General features: G+C 34.4%; 1 protein-coding gene across 31 annotated transcripts; it reads left to right on the top strand.

The window, feature by feature from the left end:
- Positions 1-1631: 1631 nt before the first annotated feature.
- LOC105970517 (phospholipase D delta) lies at positions 1632-17333 on the top strand. 31 transcript variants are annotated; one of them, XM_088814373.1, is made up of 22 exons: positions 1650-2245; positions 2776-2846; positions 3146-3247; positions 3358-3440; positions 3546-3657; positions 4345-4543; positions 5164-5255; positions 6197-6342; positions 6656-6913; positions 9484-9684; positions 10803-11183; positions 11629-11814; positions 11900-12007; positions 12143-12340; positions 12450-12731; positions 12821-12889; positions 12968-13115; positions 14998-15146; positions 15323-15463; positions 15933-16133; positions 16242-16459; positions 16802-17333. In XM_088814373.1, exons 10-22 carry the CDS (start codon positions 9577-9579, stop codon positions 16815-16817), a joined length of 2205 nt encoding a protein of 734 aa, XP_088670499.1. In that variant the 5' UTR covers positions 1650-2245; positions 2776-2846; positions 3146-3247; positions 3358-3440; positions 3546-3657; positions 4345-4543; positions 5164-5255; positions 6197-6342; positions 6656-6913; positions 9484-9576; the 3' UTR covers positions 16818-17333. The 31 variants fall into 31 exon arrangements, with proteins under 31 accessions (XP_088670476.1, XP_088670472.1, XP_088670482.1 ...); XM_088814350.1 differs by lacking the exon at positions 16802-17333 and having other exon boundaries at positions 1632-2245; positions 16242-16702; XM_088814370.1 differs by lacking the exon at positions 5164-5255.
- Positions 17334-19798: the final 2465 nt, after the last annotated feature.

Here is a 19798-nt window from a genome sequence, read left to right as displayed (position 1 = left end):
TTGGAAGAAGATAAAAGTTGACTTTTATATATTCAATATCAAAAAACTCACTTCTCTAAGTATAGGATTACAATATATATTATATATATATTAGAGTCCAGATCTCCTATTAGAGTTGAGATACTCAGATCTAGTTTACAGAGAGAATAAACCCTTGGAAGAAGATAAAAGTTGACTTCTGTATATTCAATATAAAAAAACTCACTTCTCTAAGTATAGGATTACAATATACAGAAGTGAGTTTTTTTATATTGAATATACAGAAGTCAACTTTTATCTTCTTCCAAGGGTTTATTCTCTCTGTAAACTAGATCTGAGTATCTCAACTCTAATAGGAGATCTCGACTCTAATAGAGTTGCTCTTAGGGTGCATTTGGATGGATGGATTTCAATCCATAATAACAAATCATTTGGACTTGTTTGGATTGAGAGATTTGAAGATGGATTTCAAATCCCCACCCCTCATTTCTAGTTGTTTTTTGAGCAATTCTGGTGGATTTCAAATGACTCTAAATTAGAGTCATTTCAAATCTGTTTCCTAAATCAAATCCTCATCTGAATCCCTTCATCAAAACTCACTCTTAAAGATGTCACGAGGGAAGTACCTTTCTGTCTAACATATGAGACTGAGGCTGTGATATCCGAGGATCCGAGGTAGAAAATGAACGATTGATCAACAAATAATATTTAGGGCAAATTACGAAAATCTCATGAGATAAGGTCTAATTATGAAAATACACCTCATGTTTGCGTAATTACGAAAATCCCCCTCTAATTCCAGTGCTTGATCACTTAAATTCACAGAAAATGTGTTTCTCTGTTTTAGCTTTTGAGATCCTACACCGGGTGAAATACACCGGGTAGATCTTTACCATTCATATACACACAAACACACACACACACACCCATATTGGTATGTGTACATCAACGGTAAAAAATTATCCAGTGTAACCTTCACCAGGTGTAGAATAGATAAAACCCTCTGTTTTACCCATATGTTATTTAGAAAACAATCAAGGGAAAATTACGATAACAACTCTCAAGTAATGTCTAATTATGAAAACCCCACTATATTTGTGCTTACGAAAATCCCATGGAGGCATGTTGCCGTATGACACACTTTCCCTACATTATTACTTTTGAAGAAAAAATATAATAATATTATTGACTTCTCTTGAATTGAGTTAATTTGTTTTTAATGATTTATTTATATTTAATGCATATTTTTACAGTTCATTTTTTTTGAAACTGAAATCAAGAAATACATTATAGTTTTAAAATTAAAATAACTACAATTTTAACTATATTTAAATTTACCCTATAAGTATTAATATGCTTATAATTATCTGGATTTGTTCGCTCCTACGCTCGGTAATAAACACCGGGTCTTCTGCTGTTACATGTCTCTTTTTTGTATTTTATAATACATTCCCCGTAGGGTTTACCTTTATGAGTTTTAGAAAAATAAAAAAAAGAACACGTGTCATCAGAAGACTCACTCAGTGTTTATCACCAGGTATAAGGTCGAAGGAACCTAATTACCCAAGGCAAGAATAACATTTTTAGAGGAATATTCCTTGGAAAAAGAATTTTTGGAAGGATAACACCGTAGGGGGACTTTGTAAGACGACAACATATGACACAAGATCGTATTACACAAACATAAGACTGATTTTTGTAATTAGACCTTTACCTCTAGGGGTTTCTATTAATCTGCCATAATATTTATCAATAATATTCTTTAAATTTCCCATAAAAAACAAATAATATTCAAACTTATAATATCCATTGTTGTTTCGTGTTAAACCCAGGAATTTGTACAGTGTTGTAAACCTTGATTGAATCCCCCAGCTGTAACCCATACGGAAGCCGCGGCAAATCCGAGCTCCTCCTACGACGGCGTCTCCACCACATCGTCCCGTTGACCCCCCTCTCCCTGCGTATTTGCCTCCCTTATCCCACCATCATTTCCCCTAAATCGATCTCGGATCTAATTCGGATGATGTGGTTGTTTGCGGCCGGAAATTCCGTGCGGAAGCTCGGAACTGATGTGTTCTGCAGGAGGAGGCTAGAAAAATCACGGTGGTGGCGGTGAGGTATAGGTTGCCACTTGCCACCAGAGAGTAGGTATCCGGCTGCGTTTTCGATGATGGGGCTAAAGTATCGAATTGGTTTGCGGAGCCATCTTTGATTGTTGATTGTTTTGCGGATTGACGTTTACAGCCATCTTTGGCTGCTCATCCAGGTATATCTTTGTTCCTAAGCTAATTAAGATGCTTTTATCAAGTATGTATAATGAAAAGAGAATGGGTGAAAAGAATGAATGCTATAGGTGAAATTATTCTGAAGCTAACTGTTCAACCAAAAAGCTTATCATTGTGTTGGAGTATATATATGTATTGTTTTAGCTAACAATACATAGCATATTATGTTTCTCCTATAAGCAATTTCATGTTTTTATGTGGTAGCACTGACATTATTATACAAGTATATTGATATCCTTTATATGGAAACTGTAATAACACTGAGAAATACTGAACTCAAAGTGAGGTGTATATCATAGGATTGATATTTGAAACCCTGATTTTTTTTGCCCTGAATTTAATTTTGATTTTCATATATCACAACTTCCCAGAAAATGGCGTTGTTTTGGGCATATAATAGTGTTGTTTTCTGTACATCTTTTTGCGTTTCGGTACCACCTCATGCTGTTTTATTTATTTTTCCCTATTCGTTTCCAATTATTATCGATATCTTTTCTTTTCCCTTCTGCAGTGCACCACTACTCACCAGCTTTGCATCGCTATATTCACCTCAGAAGTGACGGGATCAAAGAAAGAGGAATGGTATATGTTATGTCAATAAAAAATTACGATCGTTTAGAGAATATGTTCCTTTCTTTTTTATTTTAGCATGTTTTTCTTTTCCTAACGTAATAAGAAGTGTATATATATTTGCGGAACTTGAGGCTCATAGACATGATTTTGTTTCTGTTTTCTTAGAGGCTGATTCATGGTTGAAGTATTAATCAGATTTCTTTTGCTAAAGCACATGTATTTTAGGTTTGAAGGATGCAAACAATTGTTGCTGATTTTCTTTATTTTTTGTGCTATACTTTCTTTACATGTTTTACGTATGTGGTCAGGACTAGAAAAGTGCATTTCACTAACCTTACTAAATGCTCAGAAAAGATCGGCCTAAACACAGGTTCAGAATTTTGGATGCGTACTTCTTCTTTGACGCCAAGGTACCCATCCCAAATCAAAATCAAATTTCATACTACCAATGTAATTAATTTGACTGGTTTGCTTTAATTTTACGGTAGGCTGTTGGCTCATAATCTTTACCATTTTGAAGGATTAAATCTTGAAGAGGTGTAGAGATAATGTGTTCCAAAGTTCTAAATACAGGGTCATTGCTGTTCACTTTCTCGTCGAGCCGTAAGTTTTTTCTTTCGGTAATGGGTCTCGGTTTTAGCGATATTCGTTCCTTCTCTCAGTCTCAAGCTCTGTTTGGTCTTCCTTCTGTGTCTTCCGGAAGTGCAGACTCTGTACTCTTTTTGGACCATAAAATTGCTTCACTTCATAAGGAGACTAGGCTATTCTCATTCCTGCTTCAATCCATCAATGCAGGAAGGCGGTTAGACTCTTGCTATAGGTTAGGGCTTCTATCGTATCGTGCTATTCTATAAAAAGAAGTTAGGCTTAGAAGACAAGGGATCCCTCTCGCTATGGATGTTTGCTGCTTAGAAGTTAGGCTTAGAAGTTTTCCTTGCTTTTTACCTTTTCCCCTCTTATGTTCAGTTACTGTGGTTTTTTTCTGACACTTAGCATCACATTAAAGGCGATATAATTATTTAAAAGGGGGAGAGATCTAATTTTGTGCTTCAAAAGAATCTCCTATTTATTTTCTTTCTTCTCCTACTCCTTTTCTCATTATCTTCTGTTTGTTTCTATCTCTAAAAAAGCATATATCCTATATCCTTATTTTTGTTTCTTATTTGTTTCTTCTCTATTTTCTTGAATCTGTTTCTTAGTCGATTTAATGTCGGTTACTTAGTTTGAGTCATGGAGTTTTTGTGTTTCTTGGAGCTCCCTTCAGTCTCTTGTATCCATTTTTTTTAATTTCACAATTCACTATCGATGTTCGATCATTTTTTTTTTTATCTCGAAGCACTTCAATTTCAGATCAACTTTAATATTTACTCTGATTAATGGTAACTATTATTTCTTGTTTATTCTTCTAATTTGTTCCTTTGTTCGTGTTTTGTTCATAATCTTTCAAATGCCACTTAAATCTTAAGTAAGATAGGTGATAAAAGGTTTTCTCGTGCCTTTGACACAGGTGCCAAAACCAAAGAGACATTGCATTGGCCGATTCAACGTTGGTACTCCAATAATTTCTTTATCCTCAACACCTCCAGAACACAATGGTCAATTATACTCACAGGTGCTCTTAGATTTGTGCTCTTGAGCTACTGAGGATACTGAACACACTTTTTCTACATATACTGAAGAAACACCAGGGAAACATCTCTATTAAGGTTTGTTCAACAACTATATGTTTTCAAGTTTTAATAATTGTCAACTGATAGAGTGGAGTAGAATATTTATATTATTTATCTTATGTTTTGAATTTTTTTCTTTACCATGCATGTGAAAGTTACTGTGGGTAATATTCCTACCACTTTTCATCACTTATCTCATTGCTTTGGTGCATAAGTGCATGCTTTGAACTAGCTATGTTAATGCTTTAGAGACCCACAGTAATCTCCACTCTCTGAATGATGTTGCACTGCAAATTGTATCCCGTCGGTAAGAAAGATACAAAAAATAAACAAGGGTTACTGAAAAGGTAAGAACATAATGGAGATGCTGGACACATGGTTGACGTATTGTTATCATTTATCGCCTAAGCCAGTTGTGTTAAAGAAAGTAAGAAACTAATGAGATGAGCATATTATTTTAAATATCATCATTTTTCTTAACTCTTGAGTTACGTGTAGTCGTTTGATATATATGTAGTGATTCCTATTTAAATGCCCGTTTTGGCTCAAAATTTAAATGCAATATCGGTGTTGTTCAAGTCGAGCATTTTCCATTTTTTCAGTAATGCTTATTGTTTCATATTAAATTGTTCCCTTGCTTAATTGCCTCCTCCAAGAGCTTGGCTACAAAAACAAGACGAATATGAAGTTGCTGGAGTTTATTGAGGGCGTCTTGGATGGGTTTTGTTTGTTTCACATCTATTTTTTGGTAGGACCATTTTCCGACATTATCTGTTCTTTATTGACTTCCTCGATTAACCTAAAATGATTTTTTCGATTAAGTTTGATTGCTGGATTTCATTTATGGACATAACTAACTTAATTAAGTTTTTAATTTGAATCTTATTTATTAATGGCCTCTTTTATGGGTTTCTTCTGTTTTACTTCTACCTTTTTAGGGTTGTGCAAATATTTGTTTGTGTACTTCATGCTTAATTTTTATTATTGTTCTGATGTTAGGAGTTTATATGTTTGTTTTTTTTTCTTACAGGTGCAACCTCTTTAATTAGTATCTGGATGTCGATGATTATCACATGGCTAATATGAAGAATTAATTTATTCATCACCCTTTGCCTGGATACTTTTTTTTAAAAAATATGTTTCTTATATATGCTATATTTCTTTGGTTGTCTTTTCCGTAGAGATAGAAGTTTAAGTTGTAATTTTCTCTGCTGTTTTCACTTCTGGTTTTACCTTTCAGTTTTGTGAGATTTACTGTGGATTTGTGCTGGAAAGAACTGGCCTACACGGCTGTGGATTTTTTTTTTCCTTTAATGGTGTGCAGTTAACTTGGGTCAACCATCACCTTGATAATATGGCCGAATATTTACGAGTCTTTCTCTATTTGTTCTTTTGTGTGTACATGTCTGTGGACCGACATCTGAGTTTATTTTGTTGAAGTTTCTTTAATGAAGAAACTATTGCATGCCCTCAATTTCTAGCTCAAAGCATTTGAGTTTATTTTGTTGAAGTTACTTTGATGAGTAAACTATTGCATGCCCTCAATTTAAAGCACTTGTAGAGCTTCAGCTTTTGAATTCGAGAGGTAGAGCTACTGTGTAATATCTAATTGCATGTTATAGAACTATTTATGTGATTGCTAAGGTCAAGATGTATTATCTTTACCATCTAGTGCTTTTGTACTTGCAGACAAGCTTGCTCATTATGTTCACATTGCTCCAGTTGGATATTATGGAAGAGCTATTGATATCAGCCTGCAGCTTTTTGCTTGGAAAAGTTAATTCTCTATAGCTTGGTTGTGCTGGTGTCGTCAACTGCATTGATCACTAAATGTGGTTAGTATTATTTATACTATTCCATCTACTTTGAGTCACTGCTGAAATTCTTTTAATTTCTTACACTTTGTAAGTATATTTTCTCTTTTCCAACTCGTTGTACTTTCTCGTTCCTATTTTTTTCTGGTGCCCTGGGTCGTTATATGAAAGGTTTCGAGAAGCTGAAAGTTGAAAAGAAGAAAAAGGATTGCATCTAGAAAAAAGAATTGCTACAGAATGGAAAAATAGAACCAAATAGATGCTATTTTGTGTACTATCTTTATGATGTAGGTGATCCTGCTTTATGAATTATGTTTGGCTTATTATGTTGTAGGCAATACAAGAGGGTGGTGATATCCCCTTTGAAAGTACCATGGCTCCAGTCAGATTCCGTGGCATGAAAATCAGTGATCTAACACTGGAGTTAATTGACCTAAGGTATTTATATTTCTTGCTTTATGAATTATGTTTGGCTTATTATGTTGTAGGCAATACAAGAGGGTGGCGATATCCCCTTTGAAAGTACCATGGCTCCAGTCAGATTCCGTGGCATGAAAATCAGTGATCTAACACTGGAGTTAATTGACCTAAGGTATTTATATTTCTTTCCAATTTGTCATCTCACTTTTGTGTTGCTGTATGAAACAAATTAACTGTGCTGAGTGATAATCTTTATAAGTAATAATCTTTAGGCGGTATAATTACTGTATTATTTGGATTGTAAGGCAAGAGATAATCTAGAACAAAAAACCACTCTCCAAAGCATTGAGGAAAAGCCATATTAGTAGCTACAAGAGTCCAGCTGTAAGATTGAAGTAAAATCAGTTCCAACCAAACCAATAACCAGATGTCATCTATTGGTGCTTACTAGAAGCTCCATTACAGGGCCCTGGGTCGAAGCAAGAATAACACGCGTTCAATATAAGGCTAAGTGATAACCTTTGTAAGAACTAGAAAGCTGCCTCCTAAAATGATTTTACAGGTTTAGGTTGCAATGTACTGTTATATGTACCGAAAACTGCTTCCTAATAAAAAAATATGAAATTGTACCAGTTGTTATAATATATCTACTTGCTCGTAAAATGGGACTAAATTATTGTTAAAACTTATGTTGTCTGATCACTGATCATAATTTTGTTCTTGGTGATTATCTGATAGTCTAGACATTTAACTTTATTAACATTTGAAATTCTATTGCCTCCTGTTCTCTCTTTCAAGCTTTCATGTGCACAATTGGACCTTCTCATTGGAAAAAAGTTTAGTGTCCCACTTTATATTTTAGTCTCCTCTGCAAAATGTTCACCTGCTTGTATAATATATTCTATAACTTGTTATTTATTTTTATTGCAGTCAGCTGCCACTATATGGTATACATTCCACAATAAGTGCAAACGGATTATATTGAACGCGTGTTATTCTTGGTTCGGCCTATGGCAATGTAATGGAGCTTCTAGTAAACACCAATAGATGACATCTGAGCTACCTATGCACCTTTGCCGTGTTAGAATATCGATGTAGTTAATAACAATTTCTTAGAGGATAGAGCCCTTCTGTATGTGCAACATAAGGCTCGGCTTTGATGTTTACTCTTATTCTACTGGTTGTTGGTTTGGTTGGAATGCATTTTATTTCAATCTTAAACCTGGACTCTTGTAGTTGGTTATATGGCTTTTCCTAAAACATTGTTGCTTCGAAGATTGTTTTTTTGTTCTATATTGTTTCTCGCGTTACAATACAAATATTGTGTTAATTACAATCTTCAATTTTGCTTTCCTAAACTCTTACAATATCCTCATTTATCACTTCTTTTTCTCTCTTTTATTAGTGCAACTTGTAATCAATTCCAATTTGTTTTGTTTTTCTGAAGCATTTTTCCTCCAGACAGTTTTACTAGTAAAATTGCTTTATAAAAAAGAGAGAGAGAGATCAGCACTTGATTTTTTCTTCTTCAGATCAAATGAGAAACAAATTAAGTCCTGTCGCTGTTAAACATTTTCATCAATGTCCAATTTTGCTGCTCTATATTTAGATATATTCCAACTAAAGATATATCCATCTTATTTTAGTCTTGAGGAAACTAGTAAAATTTATTTTATAGAATAATTATGGTGGGAATTCATAATCAATTAGGGAAAAAAGTGAGTGGGTGATTAAAAATAAAATCGGCTGATAATTTTTTTGGGGTGATTTGAATTTTTTTACATGCTGTGTGTGTGTGTGTGTATATATATATAGATAGAGAGAGAGGGAGGGAGGGGGGGAGGGAGAGGGAGGGAGGGGGGGAGGGAGGGAGGGAGGGAGGGAGGGAGGGAGGGAGGGGTTCTTGGAGTGTGAAAGATTTCTCAAACGGGTCACCTTAAATTTTAGCAAGCTCTTTTTTCTTTCTGTGCCGAATGAGTTATTTTCTTCGAATCATATATATTTTTTCATAAAGTTGTGAAATTTCCGACCACAAGGTAATTATCAAGATTTAAAAAGTGCAACCACAAAGAAGTTAGAACTTTCAAACTCAATTTCAAGAATTGGATGGAGAATGAAATACATCTTGTTTGTATAAAAAAAATAGGAAGAATGAATTTGATCTTATTTGAAAAAAGATAGGGTTTAGATTTAATTGAGGCTGAGGCCCTATTTGGGCAAGAAGAGTGTAGTTTAAATTTCCATGAATTCAAATTAGTAAAGACATATAGTACTAAGGTGATGCAATATCACCACATCCAACATTATATTCTACTGATGATGTTGACTAGTATCAGCCTTTAATATGAATAAATGACACTATTGACATATTAAGTAAGTACATCAGTCAAAGTTCTTTTACCATGTAATTTTCACATTTCCTGTTTTGTTATACATGCATTAGTGTTCTAGATTAATTAATAATATATTTAATGAATAAATCCAACTACCTTTTTCAAGTTTTTTTCAGCAGCTTTATGTTTTTGATATTCTCTCTCTCCCTCTCAAAAATCCTACCTTAACATTCTTTAAAATATAATATAATATATCACAACTGTAACTATTTACATATAACATAAACCAGTACTCATATTTGTTGTGTCTTTTTACCCCTGCCCTTCTTCATTTTACGTAGAATAATATAGTGGTTTGTGAGTTGAAATGGCAAGTGAAAACAGAGTGTACCTTCATGGCAATTTACAGCTTGGAATCATCGAAGCTCGACAAATTCCAGGCGCAGGATCAACCGCCGAGCAAATTCGTTTTTATCTCATACGTCCGTACATCAAAGTGTACATGGGAGACGCGCGGGTGGTTCGAACCGAGCGTGTACAAGCCCACTCTCAAAGCCCTTTGTATTGGAACGAACATTTCCAGCTCGTTGTAGCTTACCCTGTTGACCAGGTATGGTATTCTTTACATTTTATATCTTGTAATATTCTGAATGTTGAAGGCATATATGGACTAGGATTCTATAATTTAGAACTCTTACCTTTGTAGCTCTTTACTTCTTTAGAATGTGGACTTGATGTGAACAGAAATGGGAGTTATCCTTTATGGTTAATAGCTGGGATGTTACAATTATTGCCTTTGATGATCTTGCACACGTTGAAGATACATGGTTGTGTATAATTACGTAGTTCAGACTTGAGAGCCCGTATGGGCATGTTACTCGAACAACTAGCGGGATCTCTTTTTTAAGTGCCAATCTTGTTTTTTTTGGATGGAGTTTCAGAAACAAGTTGTGTTTGGTTCAGGGTTAATCACTTGTTGCTGTAGTCTGAAAGGAGTTTTTCAAGTGTGGGAGCTGTAGAGTACGACAATTAGTAAATATTGATTAGTACAGTCACTCAGTGACTACTCATCTTAAGTAGTAGCCAAGTTCTTATTGAAAAAAAATGATGAATTAGTATTCCGTGAATTCAATTTGCAACTGTACACTAGTGGCATAAGAAAAGGAAAACCTTTTAGTTTCATTGCCTGGATCACAATTTCTGAACCATAACAGATGAGTTTGATCTGTCTCATTGTTTTGAAGCTTTTTTCGCAGTACGACCAGAAAATCCCGTGTGTGTGTGTGTGTATGCTGAGGACCTAATATTTTGCTCCTGACAATTTTATAGTTGTATATAACTGTAAATATACATATATATATATATATATATATGCATGCTGTAGGTGGAGAAAAATGCATATATTTGCATGCTGTAGGTGGGAAATAATTTTGTTTGAAAGGTGGAAACATTTAAGTTTGTATGGGTATTTTCATGAAAATGCATGTATTTTGGTTTTGGAATTGTATATGACGATATGATACATACAAAAATGTGTTAGTATCATCAAGTTAATTGAAATCTACTAGCATATGATACGTTGTTATCCTCGTTAAAGTATTTTCAGCATATTTTGTTAGTATGTATGAATCGATAGTAATGTTTTATCTATTTTTTCGTAATAAATTGAGATTTCAGAATTATTATACCCGGTAAAAAAAGGTTCTGATATTTGACCGGTAAATACAGGTCAAATTTGCTCTTGTGGATACCCACATCTCGAAAACGGAACTTGCTGCGTTTGTTCCGGCAAGCAGAATTGCCACGGGCGAACTCATAGATGAGTGGTTCCCGGTGGTAGGGAGACATGGCCCTCATACTGCGATCAGACTTCAAATAAAATTCACTCCATGTGACGAGAATCCTGTCTACCAGAATGGAATCTCGGAAGATTATGCTTTAGGGCAGAGTTATTTTCCGATGCGGCATGGCGGGAATTTAAAACTGTATCAAGACGCACACGTGGTCGATGGAATGCTGCCTGAAATACGACTGGAAGACGGAAGAAACTTTGAGCACCAAAAGTGTTGGGAGGACATCTGCCATCTAATAATGGAGGCACGACATCTGGTAATTGGACACTACTTTAAAATAAATCAATTATGTGTTATTTTATTTCCGTGCAGAGAATAAATGTAATAAACTTGGGATAGGCAAAGTCTGAATGCAAATCCCTTTTGACTGATTCCTATGATTATGCTAATTACAACCTGCCAACTCCTAATAGCTGTACGCAATCAGTTATATTAGGAATCTGACTAGACCATATCTCCTATATAAACCTTAATTAAACTGATTTGCTGAGTTGCTGATTTTGTGACACTCCCCCTCAAGCTTGGCCGTAGATGTTGATGAGTCCAAACTTGTTTACTAGATAATCATATGTATTTCCCGTCAAAACCTTTGTTAGTATATCAGCTATAAGATCTAGTACCCTTTCTAATAGCTATTGGCAAATCTATACCATATCTACTAAATGAACATGGATTCATCTGATTTGCTGATTTGCTGACAGGTATACATAACCGGGTGGTCGATATTCCACCAGGTAAGGCTTGTGAGAGAGTCTACTAGACCATTGCCGATTCCTGGGGACTTCAATCTAGGGGAGCTGCTGAAGCACAAGGCTCAACAGGGAGTCAGAGTCGTGCTCCTAATATGGGACGACAAAACTTCAAACGACATGTTCTTTTTCAAAACTGTAAGAAATTGTTTTGAATTGTTAGGTTTTCTTGTATTGTGTACATAATTATCGGATGATATATTATTGATCTACTTTATTGCAGCCCGGAATGATGCAAACCCATGACGAGGAAACTCGAAAGTTTTTCAAGCACTCGTCTGTTACGTGCGTTTTGGCTCCTCGTTACAAATTAACCAATTTCATACCACAGGTATGCTTTACAGTTTATCTATTCAAATCAATTCAGCTCTTACTAAAGGCCTTCACAGCTTCGTCAAATTCTGGCTGATTTTCCACAAAAATGTTATAAAATGATCCTTTTTCACTTTTTTCTTGATCTATTCAGGTAGGTCGGATTTTTTATACTCAACATCAAAAATCCGTGATCGTTGACACCAAAGGCATTTCTGAAAATAGCCGAAAAATAACCGCTTTTATTGGCGGCCTGGATCTCTGTGATGGAAGATACGATACGCCAACTCATCGGCTATATTCTGATCTCGACACAGTGTTCAAGGACGACTACCATAATCCATCATTTGATGTAAGCAACTGCATTCAAATCTCTAGCTGCAATTCTTGATACTTCTACTAACGCATTTACAATATTCGCAATTATGTGACTTGATGATTTGTACTTTATTTCTCAATAGAAAAAACAAACGGGGCCAAGACAGCCATGGCACGATTTGCACTGTCAAATCGAAGGCCCCGCGGCGTATGACGTGTTAAAAAACTTTGAACAACGATGGGACAGCGTGACTGAATGTTCCAATCTCACAAAGCTTTATGAAAGAGTATTTGGTCGACATGATTATGATTTGGTGAACATTGAAAATATCTCAGAGATAAATAGCCCTTCCAAAAGTATTCCCACTGACCACCCTTCGCTGTGGGTTTCAGATGAAGATGATGCGGAAAAGTGGCATATCCAGGTCATGCATGTTTTACTTGTAGAAAGCTTCTCTATTTAGTACTAGGTGATTAATATTTAACCTTGTGTGGAATTTTTTGATTTGAACAGGTTTTCCGGTCCGTTGATTCAAATTCAGCCGAAGGGTTCCCTCAAGATTTCCATACAGCACAGGAACAAGTATAAGTCTTTACCTTTATGCAGATATAGCTTCTCTCTAGTCTTCAAATAAGTCAATGAAATTTCCTTTTATTGCAGAATCTTGTATATGAAAAGAATTTGGTGATAGATAAGAGCATCCAGATGGCATATATCGAAGCAATACGATCGGCTCAGCGCTTTATATTTATCGAGAATCAGTACTTCATTGGAGCGTCGTTTGCTTGGCCCGATTATGAAAAAGCAGGTAGGATTCCTTTGAATATGTTTATCTCTCCACCTAGTTAATCAAATACTATTATGCTCTCTATTCTGCAGCATTTCTTCAACAGCAATAGTTGCCATAACATTAGAATAAGTGAGTAACAGATGTTTCAACGACTTTAGACTACTAAAATCAGGACTTTAGAGCTTTTTAATTGATTTTTTTGTCAACACAATGTTTGTATTTTTCATCCTAAAACTTGAAGGGTTAATTACTTATCCACCCCTTTGAAGTCTAAAAATGTTATTTATTGTATTACGTCAAATATTTCCAAGTAAATTTTATATATACGAAAAATAATTGATCATTTTAATTCAAATTCAGTTTTTAAATTAAATTATGTCTGCCAAACGAAACTTTTGAAGCTCCATTCCTGAATCAGGATGAACAAAATATTAATTTTCTTTTGTTAAGAATATATTGAAAATAATTTCAATACTTAAGCTTTATGACAGATAGCTTAGCTTCTTGATTGATGTTGCAGGAGGGAATTTGTTGTGTGTGTTTGTGGGGGAGGTGGAGGTCGTTTAAAATAAGTGAGGAAGAGATGTTTCGACGACTTTTAGACTACTAAAATCAGGACTTTGTTGTGTGTGTGTGTGGGGTGGTGGGGTTCGTTTAAAATAAGTGAGTAAGAGATGTTTCGACGACTTTAGACTACTAAATTCAGGACTTTAAACCTTTTTAACTGATTTTTTTTTCAACACAATGTTTGTATTTTTTATCCTAAAACTTGAAGTGGTTACTTACTTATCCACCCCTTTCTTGTGTGTGCGTGTGCGCGCGCGTGTGAGTGGGTGGGGGGGGGGGGGGTTTCGCTTAAAATAAGTGAGTAAGAGATGTTTCGACGACTTTAGACTACTAAAATCAGGACTTACAGCTTTTTAACTGGTTTTTTTTTCAACACAATGTTTGTATTTTTTATCCTAAAACTTAAAGTGGTTAATTACTTATCCACCCCTTTGTTGTGCGTGTGGGGGGGGGGGGGGGGGGGGGGGGGTGGTTCTGCTTAAAATAAGTGAGTAAGAGATGTTTCGACGACTTTAGATTACTCAAATCAGGACTTTAAACCTTTTTAACTGATTTTTTTTTTCAACACAATGTTTGTATTTTTTATCCTAAAACTTGAAGTGGTTAATTACTTATCCACCCCTTTGAAGTCTAAAACATTTCTTTATTGTTTTACGTCAAAATAAATTTTATATATACGAAAAATAATTGATCATTTTAATTCAAATTCAGATTTTAAATTAAATTATGTCTGCCAAATGAAACTTTTGAAGCTCCATTCCTGAATCACGATAAACACAATATTAATTTTCTTTTGTTAAGGATATATTGAAAATAATTTCAATACTTTACCTTTATGACAGATAGCTTAGCTTCTTGATTGATATTGTGTGTGTGTGTGGTGGGGTGGGGTGGGGGGGGGGGGGGGGTGGAAGTTCGTTTAAAACATCCAACCATTTTATATTTTCATTATAATTATTTAGGAAAATATAAAATAGAAAAACATATATCGGGCTCTCTTACTCGCACACAATCTGCAAGCAATGGTTTGCATGGGCTAGGCCTAACCCAACTTGTAGAATAGGCAGAAGTGGGATACACTTCGGCTATTTTATTCTGATTATGTATTGAGTACACTTCTGAATGCTGAGTAAACTGGATTATTGATTAAATATGACTATTAGAGGGTTTAATTTCCAGTTTGGCCTAACTTTGGCCTTGAATATGAACTAGACCAAAAAAGCTGTTAACATTTTAGCCTAATATCTTTCTTTTCTTTAACGATTTTCTGAGCTCTTTCTCTAGCATTTGTGATTTGTTGTTGCTTACTTATAGCATAATTTTTTTTTGTCAGGTGCTCACAATTTAATCCCAATGGAATTGGCATTAAAAGTTGTTAGTAAAATAAGGGCTAAGGAAAGATTCACTGTGTATATTATCATCCCTATGTGGCCTGAGGGTGTTCCTAAGTCTTCAAGTGTACAAGAAATCCTTTATTGGCAGGTAATGTTTCCATTTTAATTAAGAAGGGTATCCAATTTTTTGGTCATCAATTTTTTTTATCACGAAGCATGTTTTATGAATGAATTGATTCGTTACTTTTTAACGTTCTGTTGCATCTTTCCTTGTCGATGTTGTAAATGCACGTAATTGTTTTCTTTAATTGTTCTCTACTATAGGGGCAAACGATGAAGTTGATGTATGGGATTATCGCTAAAGAGCTCAAGTCTGCTAATCTTGAGAACGCGCATCCATGCGATTATCTTAATTTTTATTGCCTGGGCAATCGAGAGGAAAACGATAGGGAACAACTACCCAGTGTAAGTATAAGTACCCTAATTGTCCTTCAATTCAATTTACTTTGATTGCATAAGAAGTGTTTTGAACGTATTTTGCAAGCTCTTGCCTCAGTTGCAATTGATGTGACACCTAATACTTGCACAAACAAAGTGATCCTGTGATTAAAGAGTTTTATATTAAATATTTACTAAATTATTCACATCATGCAAATCTTTGTGCATCGAACCCTTGGTGATCCAGTCTAGTTCTTATCTTAGGAAAATCTGAGATGCTACTATTGAATCGAAGAAAAATCATCACATGTTTGAACATTAAGAAGAAAAAAAAGCCCTCAACATTCTGAAACTTTTGAACTGCCACGGAACTCATTTACAAGTCGTCATTACTTTTTGATTCAAACAATTTACCTATTTCCCGGATTAGGCATTTTCAATTTCAATCTATTTATTGAATGGTTTGTAATTTAATCACATGAACTAATTGTGGCAGGATTCGGCTTCACAGAGACATGGAAGATTTATGATATACGTGCACTCGAAGGGCATGATCGTCGATGATGATTATATCATCATCGGTTCAGCCAACATTAATGAACGTTCCATGGCAGGCTCAAGAGACACGGAGATAGCGATGGGGGGTTATCAACCCCATCACACATGGGCCAAGAAGAAAGGGCATCCTCATGGCCAGGTTTATTAATCTTGTTTAGATTATTCTTTCAAATTTTTAAAATTTATGAGGATAAAAAATCCTTGTTGAAAATAGTTATTTTAAATATAGAATAATACGTACTTGCAGGTATACGGATACAGGTTGTCCCTCTGGGCCGAGCACATGGGGGAGGTCAATAATTTATTCAATTATCCCGAGAGCTTAGAGTGTGTCAAATATGTAAACAACATTGCTGAAGAAAATTGGAATAAATACGTAGCAGAGGACTATAGTCAGTTGCAAGGGCATCTTATCAAATACCCTTTGCAAATTGACTATAGTGGAGATGTAAAGCCATTGCCCGGGTATGAAAGTTTTCCCGATTTTATCGGTGATGTGATGGGGTCAAAGACCTCTCTGCCTGTTGCAACAACTACTTAGAAGTACTCTAATTTCATGTCATCTATATTTAAATTGTATAATTGCGATATTGGAACGATGTTTATCGGCCAAAATTTGATGTTCTTGATTACTTATTTATTCTTAATTATGTACTTGATTGGATCAATCATATGAAAAACTCTTGTGATGCTGGGATGTTTGAAAAATGCATTTTAGTATGTTGGGCTTTATGGCATTTATGAAATTTATGGTTTTTTGAGGGTAAGGTGATCAAGGCTATTGAAGTTATATCATTTGTGCAAAAGTTTGCTGCAGATATGAGACTCTCTTCAGCAAATGTAAACCAATGCAACAGTGATTTGGGATGGGGAACACACGATGGCATCCTCCCATTTTTATTAGGTTAAACGCGGCTGTGAATACGGTTGATGGAGTTTGTGGGCTTCGAGTTATTGCTCGATATTGGTTGGTCTTCAGCTTGCTTTCGCCAACCTCTCGATTCTTCTTCTGCTGAAGCAAGAGCAGCGCTCTTTGCAGTGTGGTTATTGCAGCGATCACCGAAAATGTTGAAGATAGATCGGTCTATGGCAATGCCGTTACAGATATTAAGGCTGTTGCAAGTTCTTTTGTCTCCTTCGCACGCCACATTGTAAGAAAAGGGAATCGGGCGGCGCACAGAATAGCGCATCTTTCCTTTAAGGAAGTCCTAGGTTTCAACTGGCTTACCTACTTTTGTTAAGAATATTGCATCTTCTGATACTAAGTATATTAAGTATAAATAAATCTTAAACTCAAATATTTATTATTTAACGTTGTAAATATTTTCGTTGTTCCTTATTAAGTGTTCAATTATGTCTATTTTTTAAACAATCAAAAAAAAATATTATTAAATATAAATGAATTAGAAAAAAAAAAGGAAAAAAGAATCAATTATCTGGTAAAATATTTGGCAGAGGCATTTGATCTTCTCTGTTATCACAAACAGAGCTTCCACACTCACTTTTTTTGCCTCAACAAAACCGACATGAAACTCAATTATCCCAATTACCACAATACGCATCGTCATCTCCACCAAAAATGTGCAACATGCTTTTTTCATCAACAACAAGATAAGATATCACCGCCGTCGTGGGAAATTCAGCACCGCCGGAATACGAAGAGTCTTGGGATTTAAACGTAAAATTAGAGGAGGAGAAGAAGATAGAGAGAGGAGATGAGGGAGGGGGGAGAGAGAGAGAATAGAAAAACTCAGTTGATTAAAATTGGCTACATAAGATGAGGAAAAAGAGAAGATAGGAGAGATAAATAATTGCACATTTAAATGGAAAGTTTGTCCACGTCAACATAATATTACACTCATAGGGGTAGATAAGTAATTAAACATTTACATTAACGTTGTTAAGTTTCTAACATTTGACCAGAAACAGAGAGGCTGGATTGTCGCATTTGATAGTTCGGGGGTATTTGGTACAATCATCATAATTTAGGGGTGTAAATTATACTTTCTCCTAGCTTTTATCTAAAAATAATAATTTTTTTCGTTTGAAAATCTACAAGAATAAAAATAAAGAAAATAACATAATAAAAACAATTATTTAATGGCCAATAACTCATAGTACTGTTAACCTCAAGTGGGTAGTTATAGTTTTGGTCCCGTAAGTATGCTATTTTTCATTTTTGGTTCCCTATATAACGTCCTCAACAAAATACACTAGAATATTTTCGCATCTTAACACATATTGAGTCCCTCAGTCCGTTTGATTGTCATGAAGTAACGGTCCGGTTGAATTTGGAATTTTACTTTGAGAAAAGTGCAATAAGTCCCCTACATTCTTTCAAAATATTCTAAAAACCCCTAATATTTTATCCAACCCTAAATTCATCAATTATCCAATTTTTATCACAGTCACTGCTGATTGCCGTTGATTATTTTTTAATTTTTTTTTTCGGCGTTGAATTTTTATTTGAATATTTCTTTGCCGTTGTTCACCAACGTTGGATTGCCGATTAACAACGTTGACTTTTCTATTTTTCTTGTTTTTTTTTAAACTTTTTTCTTTGGTTTTTTTTCCGATCAACACAGTATTATGACTGTATTATATTATTATGTAGCATCATAATATTCAAATTTCAAACTTCGAACAAAGTTTTTATTTAAATTTTTTTGGTAACAAAATACAATTTAAAAGCGTTATTTAGATTCTTAAAAATCCCTAATTTCTTCTCTCAATTTTTTTTTGGAACCACCCGTGCATCCTAAAATTATTCACAAAAAGAATATGAACAAGATGAATTAGACATGTGCAGATAATTTGGAAAGGATACAACCACTCTAGTACAGTGTTTTTTGGGGCCAACACTGATCGTTGATTTTTATTTTATTTTTTTCTTAAAATTTTCCGTCGTTTAATTTTTTCCTTTTCTTTTATTTTGACTTATTATATTAATTTTTCCTCGCCAGTTATTGCCTTCAACTTTTTTTGTTGAAATTATATTTTTGTGGTTGTGCATAAGTCCCTAACCATCTTTATTGTTATAGGTTTATGGGCTATATCTCTTACACCAATAAGTCCATCCATTTAATATTTATTATAAATAAAGGAAAAATTCATGTATATGAAAAAATTACATCGACTATTCTTCATCATAGTCGATTAATGTATATACCTGATATAGAAAAAAAAGTTTTCAAAAAAAATTAATTTTTTTTAAAAGAATTTCCTTAATCGACTATGCTTCATAGTCGATTTACCTTAATCGACTATATTTCTTAGTCGATTAATAAAATTGATACAGAAAAAAAATGGAAAAAAAAATTAAAAAAAAATGTATTTGAAAAAATAATGATAAAATATTAATAATAATAATAATTAATTAATTAATTAAAAAAACGAAAAACAAAGAAGACACGGCTGATGGGTGGTCATGGGCGGACACTAATGATGAGGTGGAAGGGATAGTGGAAGGGACATAATTGGAAGAATGAGTGGCTTAAATTAGGAGTGAGTTTTTCTTAAATGGTGCAAAATAGTTTGGACTTCTCCTTATTGAAATAAGTATTGAGGGGTTATATCAAAGAGCCCCTTTTTGTTAATATAGTATACATAAAATCTAGTTTTAATAATGAAATACTTAAACATACTCATATTTTATTTTCTGATCAATTAATACTTATTTGTATTTGTGTTTTGTTAATAATAAATTTCTTTAGCCTTCCTACAACCACAGTCAAAGTTTGAAACTGAAATCGAATGAAAACTGAAACCAAAACTTGTTGGATACTCGTTTGAAACAATAATAAC

Source organism: Erythranthe guttata, chromosome 14 (genome assembly GCF_056151865.1).
Source record: "Erythranthe guttata isolate IM_541 chromosome 14, IM_541, whole genome shotgun sequence".
Lineage (NCBI taxonomy): Eukaryota > Viridiplantae > Streptophyta > Magnoliopsida > Lamiales > Phrymaceae > Erythranthe > Erythranthe guttata.
This window is presented reverse-complemented; position numbering and strand designations above follow the sequence as displayed.

Excerpts from the sequence above, each read along its gene's own strand:
- LOC105970517 (XM_088814343.1), top strand. The coding sequence starts at position 9,442 with ATGGCAAGTGAAAACAGAGTGTACCTTCATGGCAATTTACAGCTTGGA. Across the intron at positions 11,184-11,628 it reads TAATGGAGGCACGACATCTG|GTATACATAACCGGGTGGTC; the intron begins GTAATTGGACAC and ends ATTTGCTGACAG. Across the intron at positions 16,134-16,241 it reads AAGGGCATCCTCATGGCCAG|GTATACGGATACAGGTTGTC; the intron begins GTTTATTAATCT and ends ACGTACTTGCAG.